This window comes from Pleuronectes platessa, chromosome 10 (assembly GCF_947347685.1).
Source record: "Pleuronectes platessa chromosome 10, fPlePla1.1, whole genome shotgun sequence".
Lineage (NCBI taxonomy): Eukaryota > Metazoa > Chordata > Actinopteri > Pleuronectiformes > Pleuronectidae > Pleuronectes > Pleuronectes platessa.
This window is the reverse complement of record NC_070635.1, coordinates 7135676-7159094: the sequence shown is the minus strand read 5'-3', so window position 1 is coordinate 7159094 and position 23419 is coordinate 7135676. Positions and strand designations below refer to the sequence as shown.

The 23419-nt window shown below is 40.6% G+C and overlaps 4 protein-coding genes across 7 annotated transcripts; all 4 read left to right on the top strand.

Annotated features, from left to right (window-relative positions):
• The first annotated feature begins 684 nt into the window (after positions 1–684).
• csf3r (colony stimulating factor 3 receptor (granulocyte)) lies at positions 685–11751 on the top strand. 2 transcript variants are annotated; one of them, XM_053431778.1, is made up of 17 exons: positions 685–859; positions 3221–3299; positions 4086–4160; positions 4311–4607; positions 5072–5204; positions 5307–5473; positions 6407–6576; positions 6741–6891; positions 7188–7270; positions 7396–7603; positions 7701–7889; positions 8113–8214; positions 8516–8662; positions 8933–9073; positions 9164–9260; positions 9353–9431; positions 10046–11751. In XM_053431778.1, the coding sequence occupies exons 3-17, from the start codon at positions 4097–4099 to the stop codon at positions 10520–10522; spliced, it is 2505 nt and encodes an 834-aa protein (XP_053287753.1). In that variant the 5' UTR covers positions 685–859; positions 3221–3299; positions 4086–4096; the 3' UTR covers positions 10523–11751. The 2 variants fall into 2 exon arrangements, with proteins under 2 accessions (XP_053287753.1, XP_053287754.1); XM_053431779.1 differs by having other exon boundaries at positions 3178–3299.
• A 190-nt stretch (positions 11752–11941) lies between these two features.
• On the top strand, positions 11942–15567 carry mrps15 (mitochondrial ribosomal protein S15). Of its 2 annotated transcripts, XR_008339823.1 has the most exons (9): positions 11942–12178; positions 12760–12828; positions 12916–12991; positions 13126–13174; positions 13308–13392; positions 13510–13568; positions 13953–14144; positions 14260–14465; positions 15450–15567. XR_008339823.1 is itself a non-coding variant. In XM_053431782.1 (8 exons), exons 1-8 carry the CDS (start codon positions 12049–12051, stop codon positions 14365–14367), a joined length of 768 nt encoding a protein of 255 aa, XP_053287757.1. In that variant the 5' UTR covers positions 11942–12048; the 3' UTR covers positions 14368–14595. The 2 variants fall into 2 exon arrangements, 1 of the variants encoding a protein (XP_053287757.1); XM_053431782.1 differs by lacking the exon at positions 15450–15567 and having other exon boundaries at positions 14260–14595.
• LOC128448922 (cornifelin) lies at positions 15368–17097 on the top strand. The gene is made up of 4 exons (XM_053431783.1): positions 15368–15567; positions 16107–16242; positions 16379–16515; positions 16756–17097. The coding sequence occupies exons 2-4, from the start codon at positions 16131–16133 to the stop codon at positions 16858–16860; spliced, it is 354 nt and encodes a 117-aa protein (XP_053287758.1). The 5' UTR covers positions 15368–15567; positions 16107–16130; the 3' UTR covers positions 16861–17097.
• Positions 17098–17252: 155 nt separating this feature from the next.
• Positions 17253–23409, top strand: oscp1b (organic solute carrier partner 1b). Of its 2 annotated transcripts, none has more exons than XM_053431781.1 (10): positions 17253–17775; positions 19125–19279; positions 19602–19769; positions 20045–20125; positions 20244–20347; positions 20702–20830; positions 21335–21404; positions 21650–21789; positions 21908–21971; positions 22482–23409. In XM_053431781.1, exons 1-10 carry the CDS (start codon positions 17664–17666, stop codon positions 22599–22601), a joined length of 1143 nt encoding a protein of 380 aa, XP_053287756.1. In that variant the 5' UTR covers positions 17253–17663; the 3' UTR covers positions 22602–23409. The 2 variants fall into 2 exon arrangements, with proteins under 2 accessions (XP_053287756.1, XP_053287755.1); XM_053431780.1 differs by having other exon boundaries at positions 21647–21789.
• The last annotated feature ends 10 nt before the right edge of the window (positions 23410–23419 follow it).

The window sequence follows — 23419 nt, the reverse complement described above, 5'->3', positions numbered from 1 at the left end:
GGCCATCTTGCCACAGGCGGCTCACCCACCCATAGCATTGTTTTTGTACATGTACTTTTTAAATAAAATAGAATAAAATAATTCTTAATGTGTATTTGTAAAGGGACATCTTGTACCTATATAGAACATTATTCAATTTTTTAGAAAATAACATAATTATTCATTATTCATTCATCAAGTATGCAGTGTCATTGCTCATGATCTCATGACAAGTTGTTGCTATTTTTTGCCACTGTAAAGCACTTAGTAATGTAAATAAGCTCACTATTAATTAAAGTTTATCAATTGTTTTATTATTTTTAGTATCATTATTAATATTATTATTATTAGCTGAATCCTGGATCTGCTCTCTGATCTGGATCAATATTTAATGGGTGCTTCTCTGAATCAAACAACCTCCATTTATTAAGTTTTGTGTAAATTCATCCAGTAGTTTTGGTGTAATCTTGCTCACAAGCAAACATACAAACCATTTATCAAACAATCGGACTGGGCTGAAAACATGACCTCATGTGGAGGCTCTAAGGAATTTTTGGAATTCGTACCAGATTCGATTTTTTTTCCCCCTGAACTTTCAAACTCTCATCTTTTCGTGAAAGCCCTGAATTCTATCAACACACGAAGGATCCGTCCCATAGCTTGGGCCCCTTCAGTCACGTGTTCCTTCCTGGAAAAGAGTGAAGTTTCACAAACTCAAAACAAGGATGTTGATGCTGCTGCTGCTTGGCTGACACACCACACACACACTAAACACACACGTCCTCCAATCTGTGTTGTTTTGAGCCACACTCTTTCATCTGCTGCTATCAGGGCTGATGAGAGCTCCTTGTCTTTCTGGGTCTGCTGCAGCTGCTGTGTGGTGAGTGGCAACCCTCTGCATCTCCTTTGTTTTCACCTCAAGTGATTTTTCTGCAACCTTCATTTTGATACTTGAGCCAGATTGAAAAGGAAAACTTTGCAAAATTTGGATGACGCAGGTTCTTCATGGATAGTTGTGATCTAATCATATTTAATGACTTACTAATATTCAAAACACTTGTTATTGGGTGTTTTGGGCTGTTCTTTATATTTGTATATGTAACATTTTATATATATTTTGTATTTTTGAAACACAAAAGCTACAGAGGAGTTTCAAATAATGAATATTCAAGATTAAATTCTCGTATAAGCTAATCCTCTTTAAAAAAAATATTTGAGATGTTATTAAAAAGTGCCAAATTTAACCTTAAATCTAAGTTTTGATTTGACTTCCCTAGAAAACAGTAATTTGCTTTATTTTAATAGCTAGAGTGTAACTATGGAAGGAATATCCATTTGCTCAGGAAGGAAAACATATTTATGCTCTGTTCATCCATTTGAAAAGAGGATGTGAAACAGACTCCTTTGGTCGTATTTAGACGTTTGGAGTTTTACAACTGCTGACACAAAAGTTCACTGTGTCTGACTATGGAGAAACGGTTCAATGACTAACAAATGTCTGTGGTCGCAAACAAATGTAAAGAATTCTTTGACACCTTTTCAAAATCCTTATCTGAAGGCACAGGGCTTTGTGTGAGAAAGAACACAGAAAAGGGGAAATGGTGGCAAGTTGGCCTGTGTCGAGGATATTGCCAAATCCTGATGGTGGGCGTTTTTGAAACCTGCAACGGGAAAGGAAACGGTGGCTACAGCAAACTATTTCTTTACATATGATCACATGACTCAGAGAGACACCAAAGTTATTCTATATAACATGCTGGCATCCAGAGCAGGGGTTGGAAAATACACTGAAAATTGCCCCTCTTCATTTATACAGTCTTTATTTCAACTCTGCCAAATTGTGTTGTGTTGACAAAACTCCAAATTTAAAAGCACATCTTTTCTTTACCCCCTTCCCTCTGCTCCCCCCTCCCCTCCCCCTACTCCCAATTTGCCTTTTGTCCGAGCCACAGGCAATTACCCATTAGAAATAAGCAGAAACCCTGTAAAAAGAGAAGCAGGAGAAAAACGGAGGCCTTTATGTGCGCTGCTGATAAGAAACAGGCAGAAATCCCATTTCCCTCACATTGCTAAATGCACACTTACGGTTTCTGTGAGTGACAGCAGCGATCTAACTGCAAGCCTTAGTGAAGTCACAAATTAATAAAGTAACACCTCCCAGTCTTGTTGTTGAGGTTGTTTACAATTTCATTCAGACATTTTTTTTTTACTTGCTCAAAGAAATAAGTTGAATTAAACCCTGAAGAGTGAATTTCTTTATTTTGAAGTCGCTGTTAACCACATGCTTCAGCCTCAGGACTATAACGGCCTTTAGGATCTGTAGATTCTCATCAGACAACAAAACCAAGACCACAGGAAGTTTCTCAACGACTTGGTCTCTGAGTGGCTCTGTGTTCCTTGTGTAGAGAGAACTTGTCTTTGTGGTCAACTGACACATCAGCACACAGCTTTTCCTGCTGCTGCCTTCTTCAAACCCACAATGACTTAACACCACCAGTGAAACGCAGTGTTTTGCTATGATGTTCCTCACATCTAGGCGCTATCAAAGGTTTTTGTTTGTTGTTTATTTTTTGCTTTAGGGATCACTGAATCTATCAACTGATCTTACAAAAGCAAGTTTACAAGTCTACATACATTTAATTGTAGGTCAAAGCTATAGCTTGAATATAAATCAAACCACTGTAAATAACATCTTCTATTGAGGTGGTGATATTGCAGGTGTTGACTGTGAACAGCAGGGGGTGTAGTTTCACCATCTCTTGGACAGAAATTCTCAGGTCAGGGGGGTGCTGGGAATTTGATTAGTTGGTAAATAATATCCCTTTGTATTCATATAGGACTGGATTTGTTATATATTGTTTTATTTTAGCAAAACCAGTTCTTTTAGTGAATTGGAAACCAGTTCCAACATAAGCTTTATTTTACTATTATTCCACAAATAATAGTAACTATAATTGTGAAATCAAAAAATTGTGAAATAAAAAATAAAAGTTAAAAAAAATAGAATTTGAAGTTGTGTGGGATGATGTGGGTTTCATAACTTTATTGCAAAATCTCTATAAGTCACTAATGTGAAGGGTCATTTCAACACATGCTGTGATGTGAAACGTTGTGTTTACATGATTGTGAAAGACTTTGAAACTAAATATACATTTTTCATTTACTTTGGTGTCCGTGCAAAATGTTTTGGCTTTTCAGAGTCAAAACAGTTTCTGTCTTTCCTCCTTCACCGAACACACAGAGACGCAGTCGAGCTGTGGCATGTCCGCGGTCCGGCATCCGGAGCTCAGCCAATTCTAAACTCTTGTGCTTGTGTAATGGTGAGTATTCAAAAGAAAAAATATCTGAATTCATCTCCACCTCCCTCACACCTGTTGTTGTGATACGAAAGTTCCCAACTGATCCTGCGATTTAAGAAGCGGGTTGTTGACTTAATATCAGAAACGCAATGTGCCAGTGAATTGCTTCCATCTGCTGGGCTCACAAGCTCCCATCTTCTACTCATTATACATGATCAATCCGCTGTGGTGCGCACGCCCAGCAAGGCTAGTTACCTTCCAACAACCGGCAATTACAATGTTCCTGTCTCCGAGGAGTTGCATCCCTCTAATAGAAGAGTATAGGAGCGAAGATTCACTCAGTGTGAACAGCATACTTATTTATTGCCTGCAGAGAATTCAGATTTACATTTGTTACGGCGAGGAAAGCTCTAAATGTCACATCCTCTGTGTAATGATGCTACATAAATGTGATCCCAGGCTGTTTTTCTATTATTCATGAGTGTGTCATGTATCTGTCTGCGTTTGGGTTTGTTGTGACTCTGTTCTGCAAACAGCTCTGCAGATTGTTTCCACTGTGTCGGGAGGCAGCCAGTGCTTTCTCTATGCATCTGTTTATTTATATTGAAATATGATGCATAATGGAGATCACATATTTGTTCACATCAGCCGTCCTTACCAAACACTTGGAACAGCACATTGAAGCGACAGAGGTTATGACTCTCAGTTCCTCCTTCACACCATGCAGTGCTTTGCTTTAAAAAGGCCAATTCAGAGATATTGTTTTGTAATGTAGGACTAATGCACTTCATCTTGACTCTTTAACAGGTTTTATCATCATGATATCCGCATGGGTGTCAGTGATTGTGATGCTGGTGGTGTTCGTGAATGAGGTGAAGAATGGTGAGTGTCTCAGAATCAAATAACTAATCTAAATGGAAATATCTAAAATCGCAGTTACAACGAAAACTGTTCTGACCCCTGCACTTTCTCTGCCGATGTTTTTTCTTTAGAACAGCAAAGAAATAAAAGAGTTGATCTTCTCCCTTTCAGAGGATGTCAGACGGCCGTGTGCCCACATCCAGACCCCCAGCTCAGTGGTGGCCCTGGGGTCACTGGTCACAGCCACCTGCGTCATCAGCGACAACTGCCTCCAGGCCATTGGACAAGCTGTTCGTGTAGAGTGGCGCCTCGACGGTCGCCTCCTTCCCAGCAGCCCCGCGGCCAATCAGAGCGACGGGGTTTCTGAGGTTGTGATACCGAGCTTCAATCACACCAGGGCCGTCCTGACCTGCTGCGTCCAGACCTCTCCCGCTCAGGTCGTGGGAGGAGTGGAGATCAGAGCTGGATGTGAGCAGGATTCAGAGTTCTTCTACGTTCGTTCATCTCAGGATCAGTTGAGCCAGTTCACGAGGGAACAAAACAAAAACAGAGATTTGGGAAAGATATTAGATTTTTTGATTTGAAGATTTAATTGTTGAATCTAACATCAACATATCAAATTAAAGAAAATGAAAATTTCAATACTGAATTGATTGAACTTCTTGAATCAATAGACCTGGAAACCTATGTTTTAACCCGTATTTTAAAAGATGACTCAAAACATGTATCAGAAATGTCAATAAAACAAAAAGAAGCAGCCCTATTTTACACTAGATTTACACCAAGATATGTGTTATGGAAAACTAAAAACATTATAACCCCAAAAAGGTGATTTTTCAAGTTAATCAAAATCAAAATGAAAGTATATAAACTGAACAAATACTGCTCCATTGAATGAAAACTTGACTTCACTTTGTTTTTCCATGTGAAAGATCCACCAGAAGCACCACAGAACCTCAGCTGTCAGACTAACCTCACCAGCCCGGAAACCCTGACCTGCAGCTGGGCCGCTGGGCAGCAGAACACCCACCTCCCCACCAAGTACACCCTCCACACCGAGATATGGTAAGATTCAGGAAAACACTGAAACTGTTAAGTAGCATCACAAGTGTCATTCACAAAAATAATGTGGCTGCACAGTTACATCTCCGGATTTCCTCATTTCAGGGATACAAACGCGAACTTTACCTACAAGCCCCCGACGGACGTCCACCACTTCACCATCCCTCGCTCCGGCTTCGTCCTGTACTCTGATATGAAAATATATGTGAGGGCGTCGAATGAACTTGGAGAGGCGACTTCAGAGCCCGTCGTTATCGAGCCCATCAGTGCAGGTGAGAGTTATATGAGCGAGCAGTAACCTCCATTAGAAAGTCACTTACGGCCACTCTCCGCTGTTTAATGAGAGGGATATACGGCCCTGAACAACCCTTCCTTCTACTCCTCCATTTTTCTCTCTTCTTAATCTAATCATGCCCCAGTTTGGATTTAATCTAGTGCCATTACACTGAAGGTACTTTCAGAATCCAAATCCAAAATGTGGATGAAATAATATTCCATCTGTTCCACATTCAACAGACTTTTGACCTGTTTCCCAGGTTGCACACACGTACATGTTCATCCCAGCAAGTAGCCAGAAATCTCTCCTTGCTAGTTTGGTGTGACACAAGGAAAATGTAAACCTGGGTTTCTGTTTGGATATATGAAATAATACAATATAGGATTTGTACAGAGAAATATAACTGAACATAATGCATGTTGATCTAGTTTACCTTTGTTTTCAGGTCATGCAAAAAGCATGCAATCAGATCAGACTTTGATAGATAGATAGATAGGTAGGTAGGTAGGTAGGTAGATAGGTAGGTAGGTAGGTAGGTAGGTAGGTAGGTAGGTAGATAGATAGATGATAGACAGATTGATAGATAGATAGATAGATAGATAGATAGATAGATAGATAGATAGATAGATAGATAGATAGATAGATAGATAGATAGATAGATAGATAGATAGATAGATCAGAATCTGAATCTGAATCTGAATTATTTTTATTGCCATGTATATTTGCACATACAAGAAATTGCCTTGGTGTGGTAGTAGATAGATAGATAGATAGATAGATAGATAGATAGATAGATAGATAGATAGATAGATAGATAGATAGATAGAGCTTAAACAGTTGACGTCCAGGCTGGGATGAGGATTTGCCAGATGTAGATCCAGGAGAGATCCACCGTAATGTGTCTGCTTTGATGACTCTTTTATTTCAGCCAAGTTTGACCCACCAAGTATTCTGAAGGCGGAAGCTGCGCCCAAAAGATCCGGTTGCCTGAGGCTGAGCTGGAGCTTATCCCAGCACCAGGTCTGGATGCTTGGCTTCCACCTGAACCTGGAAGTCCAACTCAAGACTGCTGAGAGCCTTCAATGGAGCGGACAACCAGTGAGTGCCAATCAAACCAGTGTCAATAATAACTGAAAGCGTAGATGATCACCTGTGGTTGCAGGTGGTTGTGTACACAACACTGTGTGTGTGTGTGTGTGTGTGTGTGTATGTGTGTCTGGAAGCATATTTGTAAGGCTTGTGTGCTCTTGGACATTTATCAGATCCTGCTGAGCCGGGTTAAACAAACCAGACCTTTGGACCAGTGCCGCCTGCTCCACGGGACTCGGTACTGTGCCCAGATCCGAGTCAGATACCAGCAGAGCCCCTGGAGCGAGTGGAGCAGCAGCCAGTGCGGAGTCACCTTGGAGACTGGTGGGGGCTATGTTCAATTCAGTGGGACACAATCAGTCACTCCAACATTTCCCAATCTATCGCCTTTTCTTCCATTTTCTGCTCTTTTCAATAAATGCTAATGTCATGTTCTACATCTCCCATTGCTCTGCTCTGTAGCCCAGGACTGAATTGATCTATTGAGTCTTGCCACACACTCTGGCAGTGAATCCATAGACCTGTCTTGTAGAGAAAAGTTTAACTTTCTAAAGGGTGAGGAGGAGGAAACACCGGCTTTTGACGAGCCGCCGAGCTGACAGCCGTCTCTCTCTTTTCAGCTCCCACTGGACGCCTCGACTGGTGGATGAAGCTATCAGGGGATCCCATGCACAAACAGCTCAACGTACACTTGTTTTGGAAGGTGCACACATCACACACATTGCCTGACACCTGTCACACACTGATGGTAGTTTCTGTTCTAGCTCTGCCTGAGTGTGTGAGGCCTGCCTTTGAAATGTCTCCTTAATATTTGTTTGTCTGTTGCAGCCATCAAAACAATTCCGAGCTAACAGCCAAAATGTGTCATACATCGTCTCGGTGCAAAAAGCGCTGGGTGAAAGGGGGAAGCAGTGCGCCACGACGGGGAGCTACTGTACTTTCCAGCTTCCTGGAAGAGCAAAGAAAGTGTATCTGAGTGCTGTAAACGCAGTCGGGAAATCCCCCCCCACTGAGGTTCGCATTCACAAACATAAAGGTAACAGCTAGCATATTTAAATGTGCTGCGTTGGAGTATGGCTCATGTTTGATATAGTTTCCCCATAATGTGCGTAACCTATTTTCTGTGCCATTAGCTCTTACAGGGATATCAGACATCTCAGCCGTTTCTCAGGATGACACAGCCTTTCTGGTCCAGTGGAAAAACATGGATATCTCCGGTGTCATTGGTTATGTGGTTGAATGGAAACCTCTGTTAACAGAAGACGTCTCCCTCACCAAGTTTGAAATGGCAGACAGAAACCAATCCAGCCTCATTATAACAGGTATGTTGTATAGTATTTGTGCTGCACCTTATAAAATCCACGTGCATCTTGTTTTATTCCACCTTTATTTGGTTTGCCTGCTCCGCTGCTCATCCTGTTGCGCGAATTCAAACAATCGCTCTTATTCAAGATGCTTTTTTCCCCTTGGGCCCGACCCGCCTGTACACACTGTTCGGAGCTTACGGGCCCTGATCCACTCTAACCTCCTCGCTCTCATCAATAGGAAGCTTTGAGCCCTACAAGCCCTATGGGATCTCTGTGTATCCCAGGTTTAAGGATGGGATAGGCCTTCCTCAGACTGTTAATGCCTACTCAAGACAAAAGGGTAAGTCACCGCAGACGCCGGGGGAATCGCACAGAGAGCAGGCAGAGGTGTGAGAGTCAGACTGCCTGAACTTTGAAGAAGTGAGAGTAGAGATTGCCATATGAGCTTAAAGAAAAAAAATATTGTGCAATCGATCAGAAGCATCTGAAATGTGATGGAATGACGCCCCCTTGTGGGTAGACGTGAACAATGACTTTTGCTGGGCTTAGGGTTTTAAATCAGAAAATAATCAAACTGTAATTGAGGCTTTGAGCTCATATAGCAGCTGAAACTGTGATTATCCCTTTTTTTTTTTTTAAAGCTCCGTCCATGGTTCCAAAAATACAAATTAAAAAGATGTGGCACTCGTGTATTGAGCTCTCCTGGGATGAGATACCACTGGAGCAAAGAAATGGAATCATCCAAAGCTACAAAGTTTTCTACTGGGACCAGAAGGGTCCCATTAATGGTTGGTGAAATAAATCTTTTCTATTATATTTTTCTATATAGAAAATGCTTATTCATAAAACGTTACAGTTTAAGAATCTTGAATTTATCAACATATTTACTTTAATTAAAATGTATATTTAACGTGATAAAATTAAATTGTTTGATTGATTTTTGTTGTTTTAGCCTTTTGTGAAGCGCTATATAACTTTGTCAGATGTAGAAATGAAATGTATCATTATAGTTATTAATGTTGTTATTCATGTTATCTAATGCCTGACGTGTCTTTCAGTTGTGAATGCTGACCCGCAGGAGAGACGGGTGATCCTGAAGGACCTGAAAGCTGTGACTGTGTATGACGCTTTCATGATGGTGAGCACGGCCAGTCGGAGCCTGAACGGGTCGAGGATTCAAATCGAAATCGAACCATTTGGTTGGTATCATTATTTGTTAGGTAGAAACACAGCTTGATTATTTTTTACATCAGATATTTATTTCAGAGTATGCATTCCTCTCTTCCCAGACGCGGTGACCATTGTGATGATTTTAATTGCCTCTGGTGTTGGACTCTCACTTCTGATCATTCTCACGGTCCTGACTTGTTTCTCCAACCACCAAAGGTGAACTCATTGTCACATTGTGTTAAGCTGTGAGGCTGTAACATTTTGGAGTTTATTCTCACTGCATGTATTTTCTGTTTCTCTGTTTCCAGGCTGAAGGGGCAACTTTGGCCAATTGTTCCTGATCCTGCTAATAGCAGCATTAAGAGATGGACATCAGAGACATCACAGGTACAAACAATAAACCACACACTAGGCTTTTATGCAATAAGCCCATCATTTGGTTAAAGCTGCACTACTCACTTTGTTTATATGAACAGTGGATCACATTATTCTGTGTTAGGTGAAAGGTGTTGCTATACTGAGAAGTATGATGATAATTATCAGCTGACTCTGCAGTCAGAGTCAATACACATCTATTTTCAGTAAAAGAAGGCTGATATAGATTTTGACAGTCAATCTCATCTCAATCATGAAGTGTTACCCAGTTTTTTTTTGGTGTCAAATAACCTAAAAACAAACTTACCAGGAAGATGAACACTTGAACTTGAAAAATACACACGTGTGAGAAAATGTATTAAATATTTAACTTTTTAGTTTGGCCCAGGACCTATTCACTAAAATGGAGGAGGTGGAGTTTATGACCTATACTGCTGCCAGCCACCAGGTGGCGATCAAGATGATTTGGCTTCACTTTTTGGTAACTGTTATGGCCTCCATCTTCGTATAGTCTTTGTTTTAGAGCTTATTCTACTGCCCCCAGGTGGTCAAAAAAGCAATGTAATGTAATAACATGTAATATATGAGATGTAAGACACTCATGACCAACTTATTTCCATCGACAGTATATTCATCCAGACAGTGACAAGCCCAATCCAGTTTACCTGTCCCACCTCAGTTTCCTTGACCTCCCAATGAAACTAAACAAAGAAGAGGATGATCATTGGCTGAGCAGCACAGAGGACACCAGTGACCTGGGAGAGTCCATCTGTGGTTCACCCTTCATCCCTGGATACACGGGTTCGAACAGCGACTCTGTTCCCTATGCCACTGTGATGTTCTCTGACCCGTGCAGCAGCCCTCCGCCCAAAGAGCCAAACGTCTACCTGCGCTCTGAGTCCACGCAGCCGCTCCTGGAGACCGAGGAGTCCTTCAGTCCCGAATACTACCAGAATATGGCGACTGATGGGACGCCAAGGGAGCAGTGTTTCTTCGGTCCAGGGCATGAGTGTGTCGTCGAAGAAGGGGTGGACCAAGTTATCATTTGGGACGACTTTCCTTTTCTGCGAGCATTAGCTATGAATGATACTCAAAATGACTAAAAGTAATTTTTTACTGATAATAAGACTGCTTTGCCAGATAGCCGTGTTTTTTGTAATCAATAGATTGTGTTAGACAGATCCGTAGTAGCATACAGCTGTGAATAAAGGTTATGGAATGCTGAAAATTAAACTGATGTTGAATGATTATGAAGCCGATGTTTTAGCTGTGAAACAATATCACCTCTTTTGGAAATCAGTTTTTTTACCAAACATTTTTATAACATTGTTGAGATGACATTGTTGTGGTTATATAACGTGAAATTGTTCATAAAAGAAGAAGAAATGTAGTTTTATGCTGACTGTTATACCGAACATGTTTACCCACAGTGCTACAGGAAAACCAGTTCCCTGTAACAAATGGATGAAAATTAAAATGGAAGTGGAGCTGCCGGCAAAAACATGGTGAAGTAAAGGAAAATGTTCCCTCAACATAGCAGCCTGAGGTGATTTACATGTTACATGTCATTGGCAGATGCTTTTATCCAAAGCGACTTACAATAAGTGCATTCAACATCTATGAGGGGCCATTTTAGGGGTTCAGTACCTTGCCCAGGACCACTTCAGCATGCAGATGGGGCAGAGTGAGGATTGAACCGCCAACCTTCTTGTTGGAGGACTACCCATCTGACCTTAGGCCACTCCTGCCCATTTTAGGTAAAGAGAGACACTTTCTATGAAATTGATTTGAGACCAAATTAATGTCACTCAGGGTTTTTTTCATTGTCTTTTCCTTTTTATTGAAATATGTCTTAAGTTCTCAAATCAACTCAAATGTGATCCTTAGGGTAAACCCGTACGTGTAACTATTATTTACTCATATTTCAGTGTAACCTCAAATGCTCTATACCTCAATTTACTTGTGAAAGTTGGAGGGAAATGATTTTAAACTGTGTAAATGGATTAAAATTCATTGACGGAAAGAATCTGTGAGTTTTTCTTTGATGAAAAGGTCACAAGATGAAAGTATTGTCCATTTATACCACTGAGCTTTATTATTGAACATTGTTGCAGTTTTGTCTCCCACATTGTCATTTCATTGACTAATTAATGTCAATATGACAATGTTGTATTGTAAATGTATGTGCAAGTGTAACAGCCTGTTATCAGGTATAAATGAGTAAATTCTCACTGATATTTTTAGATAGATTTGTATAAAAGCACATCTCAACCTGAAACCATTCAACCAAAACCCTCTAAAACCTTTTCAAATAAAGTAAATTAAATAATTAGTTGTTTATCAAAGGCTCTTTAATGCTCAATTAAATTAAGGAGGATCTAAAAGGCTGCGGATCTACGTTTCCTGTTGTTTTTGTCACATAAACCAAAAGTGACCTCGCTTTATTGGGTCAATCGATGTGTTCTGTGATCGATAGCCCAGCCTCGATCAAACACGCTCCGCTACGCACTCGGCTAGTTTGGTCTGATCAAAATGGCGCTTCTCGTGTAGGGGTCGAGAGCCGCTAGCTGTGATATCTTCATCACTTCCACACATAAGTCGTGTCCCTCCTCACCTTTTGCTCGGAGCCATGTTCACTAACGTGGCTCTGCGGACCGTCCTGAAATCCTCCGCCGGTGTTTTACGGGATTTTGGCTGCGCCGTGAAACCATGGACCTGCAGCTCGGCTCTCGTCGCAGCACCGGGAGGAGTCAGCGCCGGTGAGTCCGACCGAGATGCGAGGAAACAGGCAGTAGCGGACCGGAGCTAACAGTCAGCTAACAGCCAGTTAAAAGTTAAAGGACCAGAGTCAGCTAGCTAACAGTTAGCTAACAGTCAGCTAACAACCTCTCGGTCATCATTTAGCCTGGACACCACCAGTACCCCAACATCAACACTAGAGGCCGCTGTGCTACATTCAGCCACATGACTGATTCTGGAAGTGACAGCATTCCTCTTGAAATATGTAAACACGAGATGAATGTTATTTGTATCTGTGGTCCTCCTCCTATTAGTTGCCTTTTTTATTTAATCTTTCTTTTATAGGCTTTTATAAACCTATGGAACACAATCATTTCAAATAGTTTAAAGAGATGGCAGCTTTACAGATCCACCACTATGTCTAACATGTAGAATATAGTGAGCTGACATTTCGTCTTTCCTGACTGTATTGATTGAAAAGGATCCGGCTTCTTATCAGACCATGTTACTTTGAAGAATTGTTCTTTATCGATCATCCTTTTGTAGCATTTCTATCATTCGTCCTCTCACTACACATTAAATATCTCTACTCTCTCTTCAGTTGCAGGAAGCTTTGCTCTTCATCCACCAGTGAGACATTATGCCCGCGGTGCAAAGACAAAGAAGACAGGTAAATGATGAGGCTGCATTGTCACCAAACCATGTTTTATCATTTTTGAAATGTTCCATTTTCAACCAAATATGTTGTGTGTTCCAGTTCCTCAGAGCCAGCTCAGCGATCTCCCTCCAACGATGCTGAGGATGGACTATGCAGCCGTACCTCTCGCTCAAACGTACATATAAACTGTTCCTCACATAAAATGAGTCAAATTCAAATGTAGCTTTAAGCCTCATTACAAATCTGTGTTTCATGTATTTATACAATAATCTGCTACTTTTCTAACACCGGTGTGTTTCCTGTTATCAGGACTGATGATGTGGTCAAACGACTTCTTTCACTGGAGTTAGCATGTCATGTAAGTTATTGAACCTAATCAGAGTGATTTGACCTGTTTTATTTTTTTTACTCTGCTAAAGATTGATGTCCTTGAAATTCACACTGACTTGCTGCAGAGTCATTAACAGGTAGTTAAATACTCATGTCCTCAGAGCGACAAGCTACAACTGAAGAAGGAACAGCTGATTGCAAAAGTCCAGAGGGATGAGAGCGACCGCAGCTCAGTGGAAGTTAAGGGTGAGTTACTTTGCTTCAGTGTTGCACAAAGTGCTTTCAGTGAAATGCAAAGATACTTTGTAACCTTTGTTAACTCCATTTTGAACAAATCCTTTTTTTTACTGTCTGTTCCTTCAGTGGCTATTTTGACAGCAAGAATCCGAAACTACCAGGAGCATTTGCAAAAACATCACAAGGTCAGTGAAGGAGAATCATTTTGGTCTGTGTTCAGGTCGACTTCTTACGTTACATGTTTTTGCACCATGAGAAAAGTTCACTTATGAATACATCCCCACATTTCCTCTCTGTCTTCCTCTGGTGTCAAGAGTGTGTGAAGTACAGGATATCCTGTGTACTCCCCCACATGAAATGAAAACATGCGTAGCACAGTTATGGTTGGAAATTTCCACATTGCATTACACATCGAGCACCTTTGTTGTAACTGGTATAGATTGGGAATAGAGGTTGTGTAACTTTCACTGTTATATTTGTAATTAAAATGTCCTAACTCCCTCACATGCGGTCCCGTTTGAAACACATTTAGAAGATCCTCATTCTCTTGTGATTTTGTTTCACTCCAGGACAAAGCTAACAAGAGGCGGATGCTAATGGCCATTGACACAAGGAAAAAGATGTTGAAATGCCTTCGACTGGTTCGCTATGATGCCTTTGAGAAAGTGTGTGAGCAGCTGGGAATCACTTACACCTTCCCCCCAGAGTATTATAGACGAGTCACCCGTCGCTGGCTGGCGAAGAAGGCCCTGTGCATTAAGGTAGCGAATAAATGACCCCATTATTCTTCTTAAATCTATATTTGCTATAGATGTAACTGATTAACACGTTGAAGGTGTTGGACAGACCCTCACTCATCTGTGTGTGTCTTCACAGGTCTTCAAAGAGGTGCAGAAGCGGAAAGAAGAGGTGAGACTGAAGATGAAGCAAAGTTTGGCCTCCACTGCAGAAGAGGCAGCCAAGACAAAAGCGACAACCCTCTAAAAGATGTCATACTATATATACTTTATCATACTATAAATGAGTGAATGGCAAACTATTAAATCTTGACACACATCTCTACTTTTACACCTTAAGTTAAGGTATTTTGAAATCTGGATTAACGGCTTCCTTTTCCATGTTATCAAAATAAAATATAATGTGCTTATGTTTGCGGGTTGATGTCTGATTTCTGAAAATGTCAGAATAAATGGAATAAAGCGATTATTACTACATTGTTAGAAATTAATTATTCATATTTTTGAAGTAGTGATTGAGCTCACTCAAGGTTCATGTGTTTTCTGAAGTTACTGAGTCAAACAAGTAAGTAGGAACAATTTGGTTTGGTGACACAAAGTGTCCATAGCCTCATTCTTTTCAACCATAAGATGCGGTTTTGAGGTTTTTTTCAACTGTGGGTCATGATGCTCTACCGGCCGTGACGTCAATACTGGTAATTTGTCATCTGCTAACAAGAGCAAGTCCTGTTATCGATTGCAATACTAGTGTTAAACTTTGCTGAATGAACTCCATTGGCACTAAACCTAGACTGAGATCTGAGAGGCTACTAATTTAAATGTTTTGTTGGACAGAGAATGTCAAAGGTGTTGATGGATTCATCGAGGATGTACAAGTGAGGTTGTTGCATTATTGCAATGTTTGTCTTTTATTTGGTCTGAATACTAAAAAGATTTTATTTTATTGTGATCCAGTGAAATGTCCCACCAAGTTACGGTGTCAGAAATGAACCTTACAGTCATTATTTCAGGTCCAATAGGCTGAATGACTTCCAGAGATCTCACCATCACAATTTGCAGTGGTGACACATGTTGATTCAACTTGCAACTTAGGTGACAACGGATGTGATGCACTTGTGGTTGTTCTGTGGAAGTTTGTTGTGAGATATTCTCACATCTGCATGAGTTTCTGATCTTTACTGATTGCATGATCTCCATCCAGCCGCTTATAACAGAGCGATCTGCAGCTGTTGAATATTATACCCACTATCTGATACGGCAAAGAAGAACAGAAACTCTTTTATGGTCTATGTTTGCCAGAAAATCACCACAGATCTTTGACATCCTCAGACACAGCATGTTCTTGGCGAAACAGCATTTCACAGCTCACGCTCGTCACGGCTTCCTGTGCGGTGGGCAGTTTGTCAGTTCGATCAGGAGGAGCTCACAACACTGAAAGACTCTTCTGGTAAGTGTCACCTCTTTTTCCCACTCGCAGTACATTTACTTCTCATTTAGTTAAAATGATATCAATCCAATGCTCATGGATACCAATGCTCATGCTCAACCATATTTCGTAAAGGTTCACTTGCATTTTTAAAAGTTCTGGATTCATGTTAAGTTCCAAATGTCTGCATCTGTATGAGATATTTGGTCCCTTGTATGGTTTTAACTCCAATATAATGACCCTTCTTCTGACGTTTCTGACTTATAATGTTTTTATATTTAGAATCTTCCAATAAAAAATCTCTGAGCAACATTAGCAAATAAGAAACTGAACTGTTGCACACTGATTGTGTGGAGAAGATTTTTTCTGGAAGTACAGGAACATTTTTCTCATGAAGATGTAGAAAAGGCAATCATTCATTAATTGATTTCTAAATGACAGATACCAAACGTCGTATGTAATGTGGAACCTGGAAAGACTGTTCAGGCTCATCTCTTCTGCAGCTCTTCCACCTTGTTCTATTCCAATACTAACAGCCTAATATGTTCTTCACTATGCAGCTGAATCAAATTCCATAAACCAAAATGTCAAACCCAGTGGTGACCAGTCAACCAGGTGCAGGCGGCTACGGGACAAATGTCCAGACAGGAGAGTGGAGCACGGGCCTTTGCTCCTTCTGCAGTGACTTTCTTGTCTGTGAGTACAAATCCAAGATGACCCATGTTGATATGTTGTATTTTCTTTACATGCACCAAAGACCCAGATGGCATCACTTCTGAGACACAGAAACTTTTCCTCTTACAGAGTCATTGTATATATTTCTATTGTGCAGGTGCTATTGGCTGCGTGTGTCCACTTGCACTGAGCTGCTACACCGCGGATAAGTATGGAGAAAACTGCTGCTTGGGTTGTGTGCCAGGAGGAATAACAGCCATGAGGACTCATATGAGACTGACCTATGGTATTCAGGTATGTCACACATTTAAAAAACAATGTAAACATGTTTGGCAGTTATGTCTTTTTGGTTTCCTACAGAAGAATTGACTTCAGTAACACGGCTCTTGTGAAAGACAGAAATGTCATGAACTCAGGAACTGTTGGGTGTTCTTTGAGATTGACAAACCCGAATTGCAGCATGTTTTGTAACAGGGAGTTGACATTCTATGTTGTGATTTTTTTCCTTCTTTTTTCGCAATCTTTGAACCATAGGGAACCGTGTGCAACGACGCCTTGATGTCTTGTTTCTGTGGACTTTGCGAGTTGTGCAGGATGGCACGAGAAATCCGCATCAGGAGCGGAGAGGTCACACAGTAACCAGACACAGAGCATTCTGGGCTGCTCGACAGTGGTTCCTATTTGTCACTTTTGGCCTGTTGCTGTGGACGTAATGTTTTTTTTTCTGTAGCTTGCCAAATGCAGAGCAATCAATGAAATATGCATTTTAAAATGTTGAATGGATTTTTACCTTTAGCTTTATACTGTGTGTCTGTGTAACACTGACGATTTACATTTTTTTTTGCATCAGTGTAAATAAATTACATTGTTCACTCATTTTGTTTCATGTATTTTTTAATGTGGGAATTATATAACAAGTTCAGATGTGCCATAATTTTAACAAAGCACATGTCCTTTATTAATTAGTTTTTTTATTCATCGGTGACTCCCAAACCTTTCGGCTTATGACTCCACCTCCAGATTTTTGTTGTATTGTACTATATTGTAGATATTATATTGTATTGCATTGTATTACATTTGATTGTATATATTATTTTATATTGTTTTGTATATATTATATTATGTTATATTATATGTATTACATTACAGAAACATAATTTTATCTCTTCTATTATATTATACTACTTTGTAACGTATTGTATAATAGTATATCATTTAAAATATATTATATTATATTATATTATAAACTGACAGTAAATTTTACATCCTTCTGACTCCTCCCTCTTTGTGTACGTCATTACACACAACGCTCGGATTGGCTGTTGTCTTCGTGGCCTGGCAACCAGTGGAGGCTTTAATAAACAGATCCCAGCAGCAGATGCTAATCGAGCTAGCAGCGTCTTTAGCCTCTTCTGTTTTCTGGAGACATACAAACGTCCATCATGTCTTCACGGACACTGCCGCTGCTCTTCATCAACCTCGGCGGGGAGATGCTGTACATCCTGGACCAGCGGCTCCGAGCCCAGAACATCCCCGCGGACAAGGCTAAGAAAGGTAGCTAGCTTTAGCAGCTAAGCAGCTAACAACACAAGTGTCACCACCGCGCAACGTTACAATGCGACAACTGCACGTTCAGTCCAGACGTGTGTTTGTCAAATATACACATAAAGACAATGAATAAGTCCGGTGGTGATCTTTGCTACGTCCACATGTTCTCATCAAATCATAACTCACACAGACATCAGGTTATTTTGAATGAGACAACAGCACCTGGACAAATTTGTAATTATAATTCCCAGTGGTCCATTGTTAGTAAATGGGGGAGGATTATATGCTTAAGTTTTATAGCACTAAAATGAGAATCAGAATCTTAACATCGTATGTGAACACAGCTCACACTTTATGAATAGGATCATATACGTCATATCACTGTAATGCTTGGAATGTTAGCATACAACCACAACATATGATGTCCTCTGATTGTTTTCAGGATATGTTGAAATTATCTATCTCCTTTTTTAATTCATAAAGTTTTCAAAAAAGTTGGCTGGATAGAGGAGGACAGAAGGAGAGGTATTTCAGTACAGTCATGCACTCAGTAGTCTTTCTCTCTGCTTTGGCCTAGACTGAAACAACCGGCTCCATACACAGTGAGACTCGATAGATGAACCACATGAAACTCAAAGATTGGCTCCTAAATGATGTATTCTGCTCGTCTGTAGACACTGATGCATCCTTTAGTGGTCGGGTAGCTAACATGCTCAAGTTCTGTCCGCAAATATTTGTGGCTTTGAATAGTCGGAGGGACTTTTCTCAGATGCAGTGATCAATATCTGTAAATTCTACGTATCTTAATAAGATTACACACAACCACACTGGCCCATATGTTGCACGTCACAAACCATGCTCTACATGTCATGAGAACATACAAATCGCACTTGATCTTTTAGATATATCAAGATGCTTTGAGTCACCATACGTTCTCTGCCCTAAGAGAAGCCCCTAACTTTGGCTTCCTTATGGGTAAGTAGGACTACAGAAATCATATCCCAGCCCTGCTGCACCAACCTAGTGTGTTTGCCTCACCCTGGAGCAGATCAGATGGAGCAGATCTTTTTGTCCGTTGCAACAGTAACTGACAGCAAGACATCGCAACACATGAATAAACATCTGAGTGGAGTCCAAACATTACCAAGCGCCGGGCCTGCTTACAAGTAGGATAAATGCTTATGGCTTTCCACGCTGCTGCCTAGTTCGGGCCTTTGGGATTAGGCATTGGTTGAAATGGTTTCGGCCAACGTACAGTGTGGTATAGAAAGCTCATTTGCTTGCCGCTGAGAACATTTGTCTAACCTCGGTTAACCCTTGTGGACTTTTTCTGTTTGTGCTGTTTGCCTCACTAGTTATGAATGACATCATCACCACCATGTTCAACAAAAAGTTCCTGGAGGAGCTTTTCAAGCCTCAGGAGCTTTACTCTAAGAAAGCCCTGCGGACTGTGTTTGACAGGCTGGCCCACGCGTCCATCATGAGACTCAATCAAGCCAGCATGGACAAGGTAGAGGACGGATATTAACCTACAGTTGTTTACTATTTAGTGTTTTTCTTTAAACATCAGTCCATCCACTCATGTTCTTCCATCAACAGTGTTCGCACAGTGTTCCCAGTTTGTGTTACATCTTCTGTATGCACACTAGAGCTGCATATAAAATCAATGAAGCTTTGGATCTACGTGGCATAAGTCAACACAACAATCAGTGTGAATATATCGAATACGCTGTATGTGGCTCCCCCTGTTGTTCATTATACGCCATCAGACTCAGTTTATGGATTTACGAATACATAGTCCAATTACCTCATGTTTGTTTTCCTGTTAACAGCTGTATGACTTGATGACCATGGCCTTCAAGTACCAGGTGCTGCTCTGTCCCAGGCCGAAGGACATCCTCTTAGTGTCCTTCAACCACATGGATGCCATCAAGGACTTTGTGAAAGACACTCCCAGCATCCTCGGCCAAGTGGATGAGACTTATCAACAGCTCATAGAGGTACAGTACAAGTGAATTCACTGTCTTCAGTGGGATCAACATTACACATTATGCACATTTCAGCGCTTCCTGAAGTGTGCTGCAAGTGAACTAGGTCAAATGATGAAAGATAGAGAATGCAGAAAGCAGAAAGGCTCCACATACAAACTAAACATAACTATACAAAGAGGAACAAGAAGAGAGGGAAACCTGAGTACGGGTTTGTGTCCAGCTCTAAAGTACTCCTCTGATCACCACCTCACATTCAAATTCTTGTGTTTATTTTTACTTTTCAGATGTATACGCCCATGTGTAGCGGGGAATTCCAGCTGATCAGACAAACTCTTCTGATCTTCTTCCAAGACATGCATATACGGGTAAGTCCATCATTCTAATCAAGGGACGGGTATTTCTCAGCTAATATAATTTGTTCTGGTTTGTGTTTTATTTAAATTTTCTCACAAGCCTTTTGCTTTGTATCCTGTTCTATTCTAGGTGTCCATTTTCCTAAAGGACAAAGTACAGAATTCGAATGGCCGCTTTGTACTTCCCATCAGTGGCCCCGTGCCTCATGGAACACAAGTCCCAGGCTTGATAAGGTACCACTGTAAACAGCACGTATCCCCCACCACCAAGCAATCTGGACTCTAAGGATGATAGAGATAGTCACATTACTGTTTGCTGTTTTGTACTTTGTGATTGTACTCAGACTGTACTCTCATGTTAAGTAGTCACGTCTGCAGCTAATTGCATTACACAGGTTTTACCGAACAAGCATTGACATTCTAATTTTAGATGTAGTGCACGTTTACCTCGTAAAGAGTTACTCAAGTATTGTATGTCACTGAAACATATTGGACATAGAAAAAGCAAGCACACGTGTTCATTACAGCATCCTGGCTTCTACACTGTGAACTTATACAAATTTGTGTTTGTGTTTCTGGTATTTCCAGGATGTTTAGCTGCACGGGGGAAGAAGTGAACAGGCTGAAGTTCACTAATGGAGGAAACTACGCTGCTGCTACTCGGGAAGGATCTTTTGAGATATTTGGAGACAGGGTCACCAAACTAGGCACAAACATGTAAGACTGTGCAGTGAGAGTTGGTCATTTAATGGTTTTCAATTTTAAAGAGGGTATTTTCTGCGTATTATACCTGTATCGAGAGTTGAGTTGAGAAACAGATGTGGAACATCATGCAATCAAACAGGGATGTTACCTATCACGGCCGCCAGTTTAACCCTTTGGTCTATCTATAAAGTGTCTGTGGGTTCCTCAGCATTTAAATTGCGTTGTTACATTAGATATTTTCAGTTTACATCAAGGAAGGTGCAGCGTAGGGAAGTTAACATTACTTTGTAGAACTCTTTTTGACGAGTGACTGTGTATAAGATTAAATCAGTCAGCCTATTAGTATTTGACGTAGCTTCTAATTTATACAATGACAATCTAGATACAGTAATAATACAGTGTATAGGTGACACAATGAAAAATTAACATATAAATTACATTTGTTCTACTTTTGCAGGTTATATTTGACCCTGCTGACACGCATGTTGACTCTGCGTGTGTCATCTGTCTTTTCAGGTACAGTGTCAGCCGTCCAGTGGAAACCCACATGTCAGGAACATCAAAAAGTTCAGCTCAGAAGACTAAGGTGAAACTGGTTTACTGAAAACATGCACCATTAAGCTTTTTCAATACATTAGTTACATTTTAAAGTTTGATTCCATAATATTTTAAAGCTGTACATTGCCAACATAACATGCACATGAACCGGAATTTGTTGAAGTGACCCTGATTTTCTCCACTTCCTATTGCACCATCAACAAGAGCAGGATCTTGTTAACAACAGGTTAAATATAAATCTCCTGAAGTAAACAATCCACTGTGGTCCAGCAGGTCAATGCTGCTCCCAACCCTCTGGCCAAGGAGGAGCTGAATCTGTTGGCAAAATTAATGGGACGGTTAGAAGAGCCGAATCCAGGAAACGCAGACAGCGGTTTCCGAGTCAACCTCTTTGCCACCGATGAGGAAGAAGAGTGAGTCCTTTTATTTGTGTGTGTTGTTTGACACATGATCAAATTCAATAATTCTCCTTGTGTAAGAATATATTTTACTTATTTTAATTACTGACATTCTGAATCTCCTTTATAACAGAGAGGCGTTAATATCAAGACCCGATGAGCTTTCATATGGCGTCCTTAAAATCCAAGCAACAAAGGTAAAGCTTACTTATGTAACAAACTTTTTATTTCATCACAAAATAATTGTATGTTCAGTTTTGTGGATGAAAATGAAATGTGTTATTGCACATTTAGTGACAAAAGGCCTGAAAAGACATCTGTCATCCAAGGACAAGTGCTCAACCCACAACATTCTCTTTGGCCCAGGCTGTTGACAGTGTCCCTGTCCTCATCTCTGTCCTCTTCGTAGCCATGACAAGTTTTTTTTATTTCCTTTTACCAGCCCCCAAATATGTTTAAAAACTAAAACAGAGTCTGTATCAGGTCACAGCTGTCAGGTCATATTGCGGAACTGCACATACTATCGAATCCATCAAAAAGACATCATCAAACTCCGTGGCCAAATGTTGCTCATCACATTGCTGGACTTAGAGTCAATTATCAGATACGTGAGGGTTTGCTAGTCGCACAGGATTTACTGTAATGAGGTTTAAGTGCCTGTGATTTCCACTCCAACCTTGTGATTGCTGGATAACCTTTTCTTTCAGGACCTACAGGCCAATGCTGAGCTGGCCAAGATCATGGGAGAGTTCACAGTGTCGGGAGATCAGTCTCCCAGCGCCAGCAGCAAAGGAGATGACCTTCTTGCCATGATGGACGGTCTGTGACCAGCACCTCCACAGAAATGCCCATGGGATGGAGAATAATGCATCGCTGGCTGTCTGCTCTTCTGTAGACCAGTATACTGTCCGAACCTGCAACAACACCACAGGAACCTCATGTACAGCCAGAAAAACCTTCTTGTTTGGGTGGTTTTAAAATGCAGCTCTGAGGTGTGTCACCCTACTGTCTATGATCCACATCTGATTTGCATAGATAACCCAGAGGAGCATTCAAAGGGTGCATACCCCCACCAAGGGCCCTATCTCGCAATCTTAAGAAAGGGATTAAAAACTCCACCCTCCACCCTTTGTCCGGATCCAAGCTAAAACATTTCAGCGGCTGATAAAAACCCACTCTCTCATAAAAACAGATTTAGATCATGGATTATTCTGTTACAGTGTAAAGAGGAAGTTTATTTACTTCTGCTGTATTCGCATGATGAAATGATGAAGGAGGGGGGGACCCAGGTGCTATGTCTATCATGATTGGAATTCCCACAAAACTTTATTTTGATAAAAAATATATTTATGTAACATCATCCTGTCCTACCTTAAAATGGTAAGAGAATCAGCTTGTAAGACATTTTCCACCACGCCGTGATGTCTCTGAATGTTCAGAAATGGTCTCATTGATGGGTACTTGATTATAATAGAGAAAAATGCAATATAAAGAACGGTGTAATATGTAAATATGTTAATTGCATACTTTATTTATTTCTATGTGTAATTTTCTGTGTATAGAGGAGTGCATATTGCTGCAATTGTCAAATTGTTGAATGTGCAATGTCGGATTTTTAATAAATTGTTGAATAAATATGTGGTCG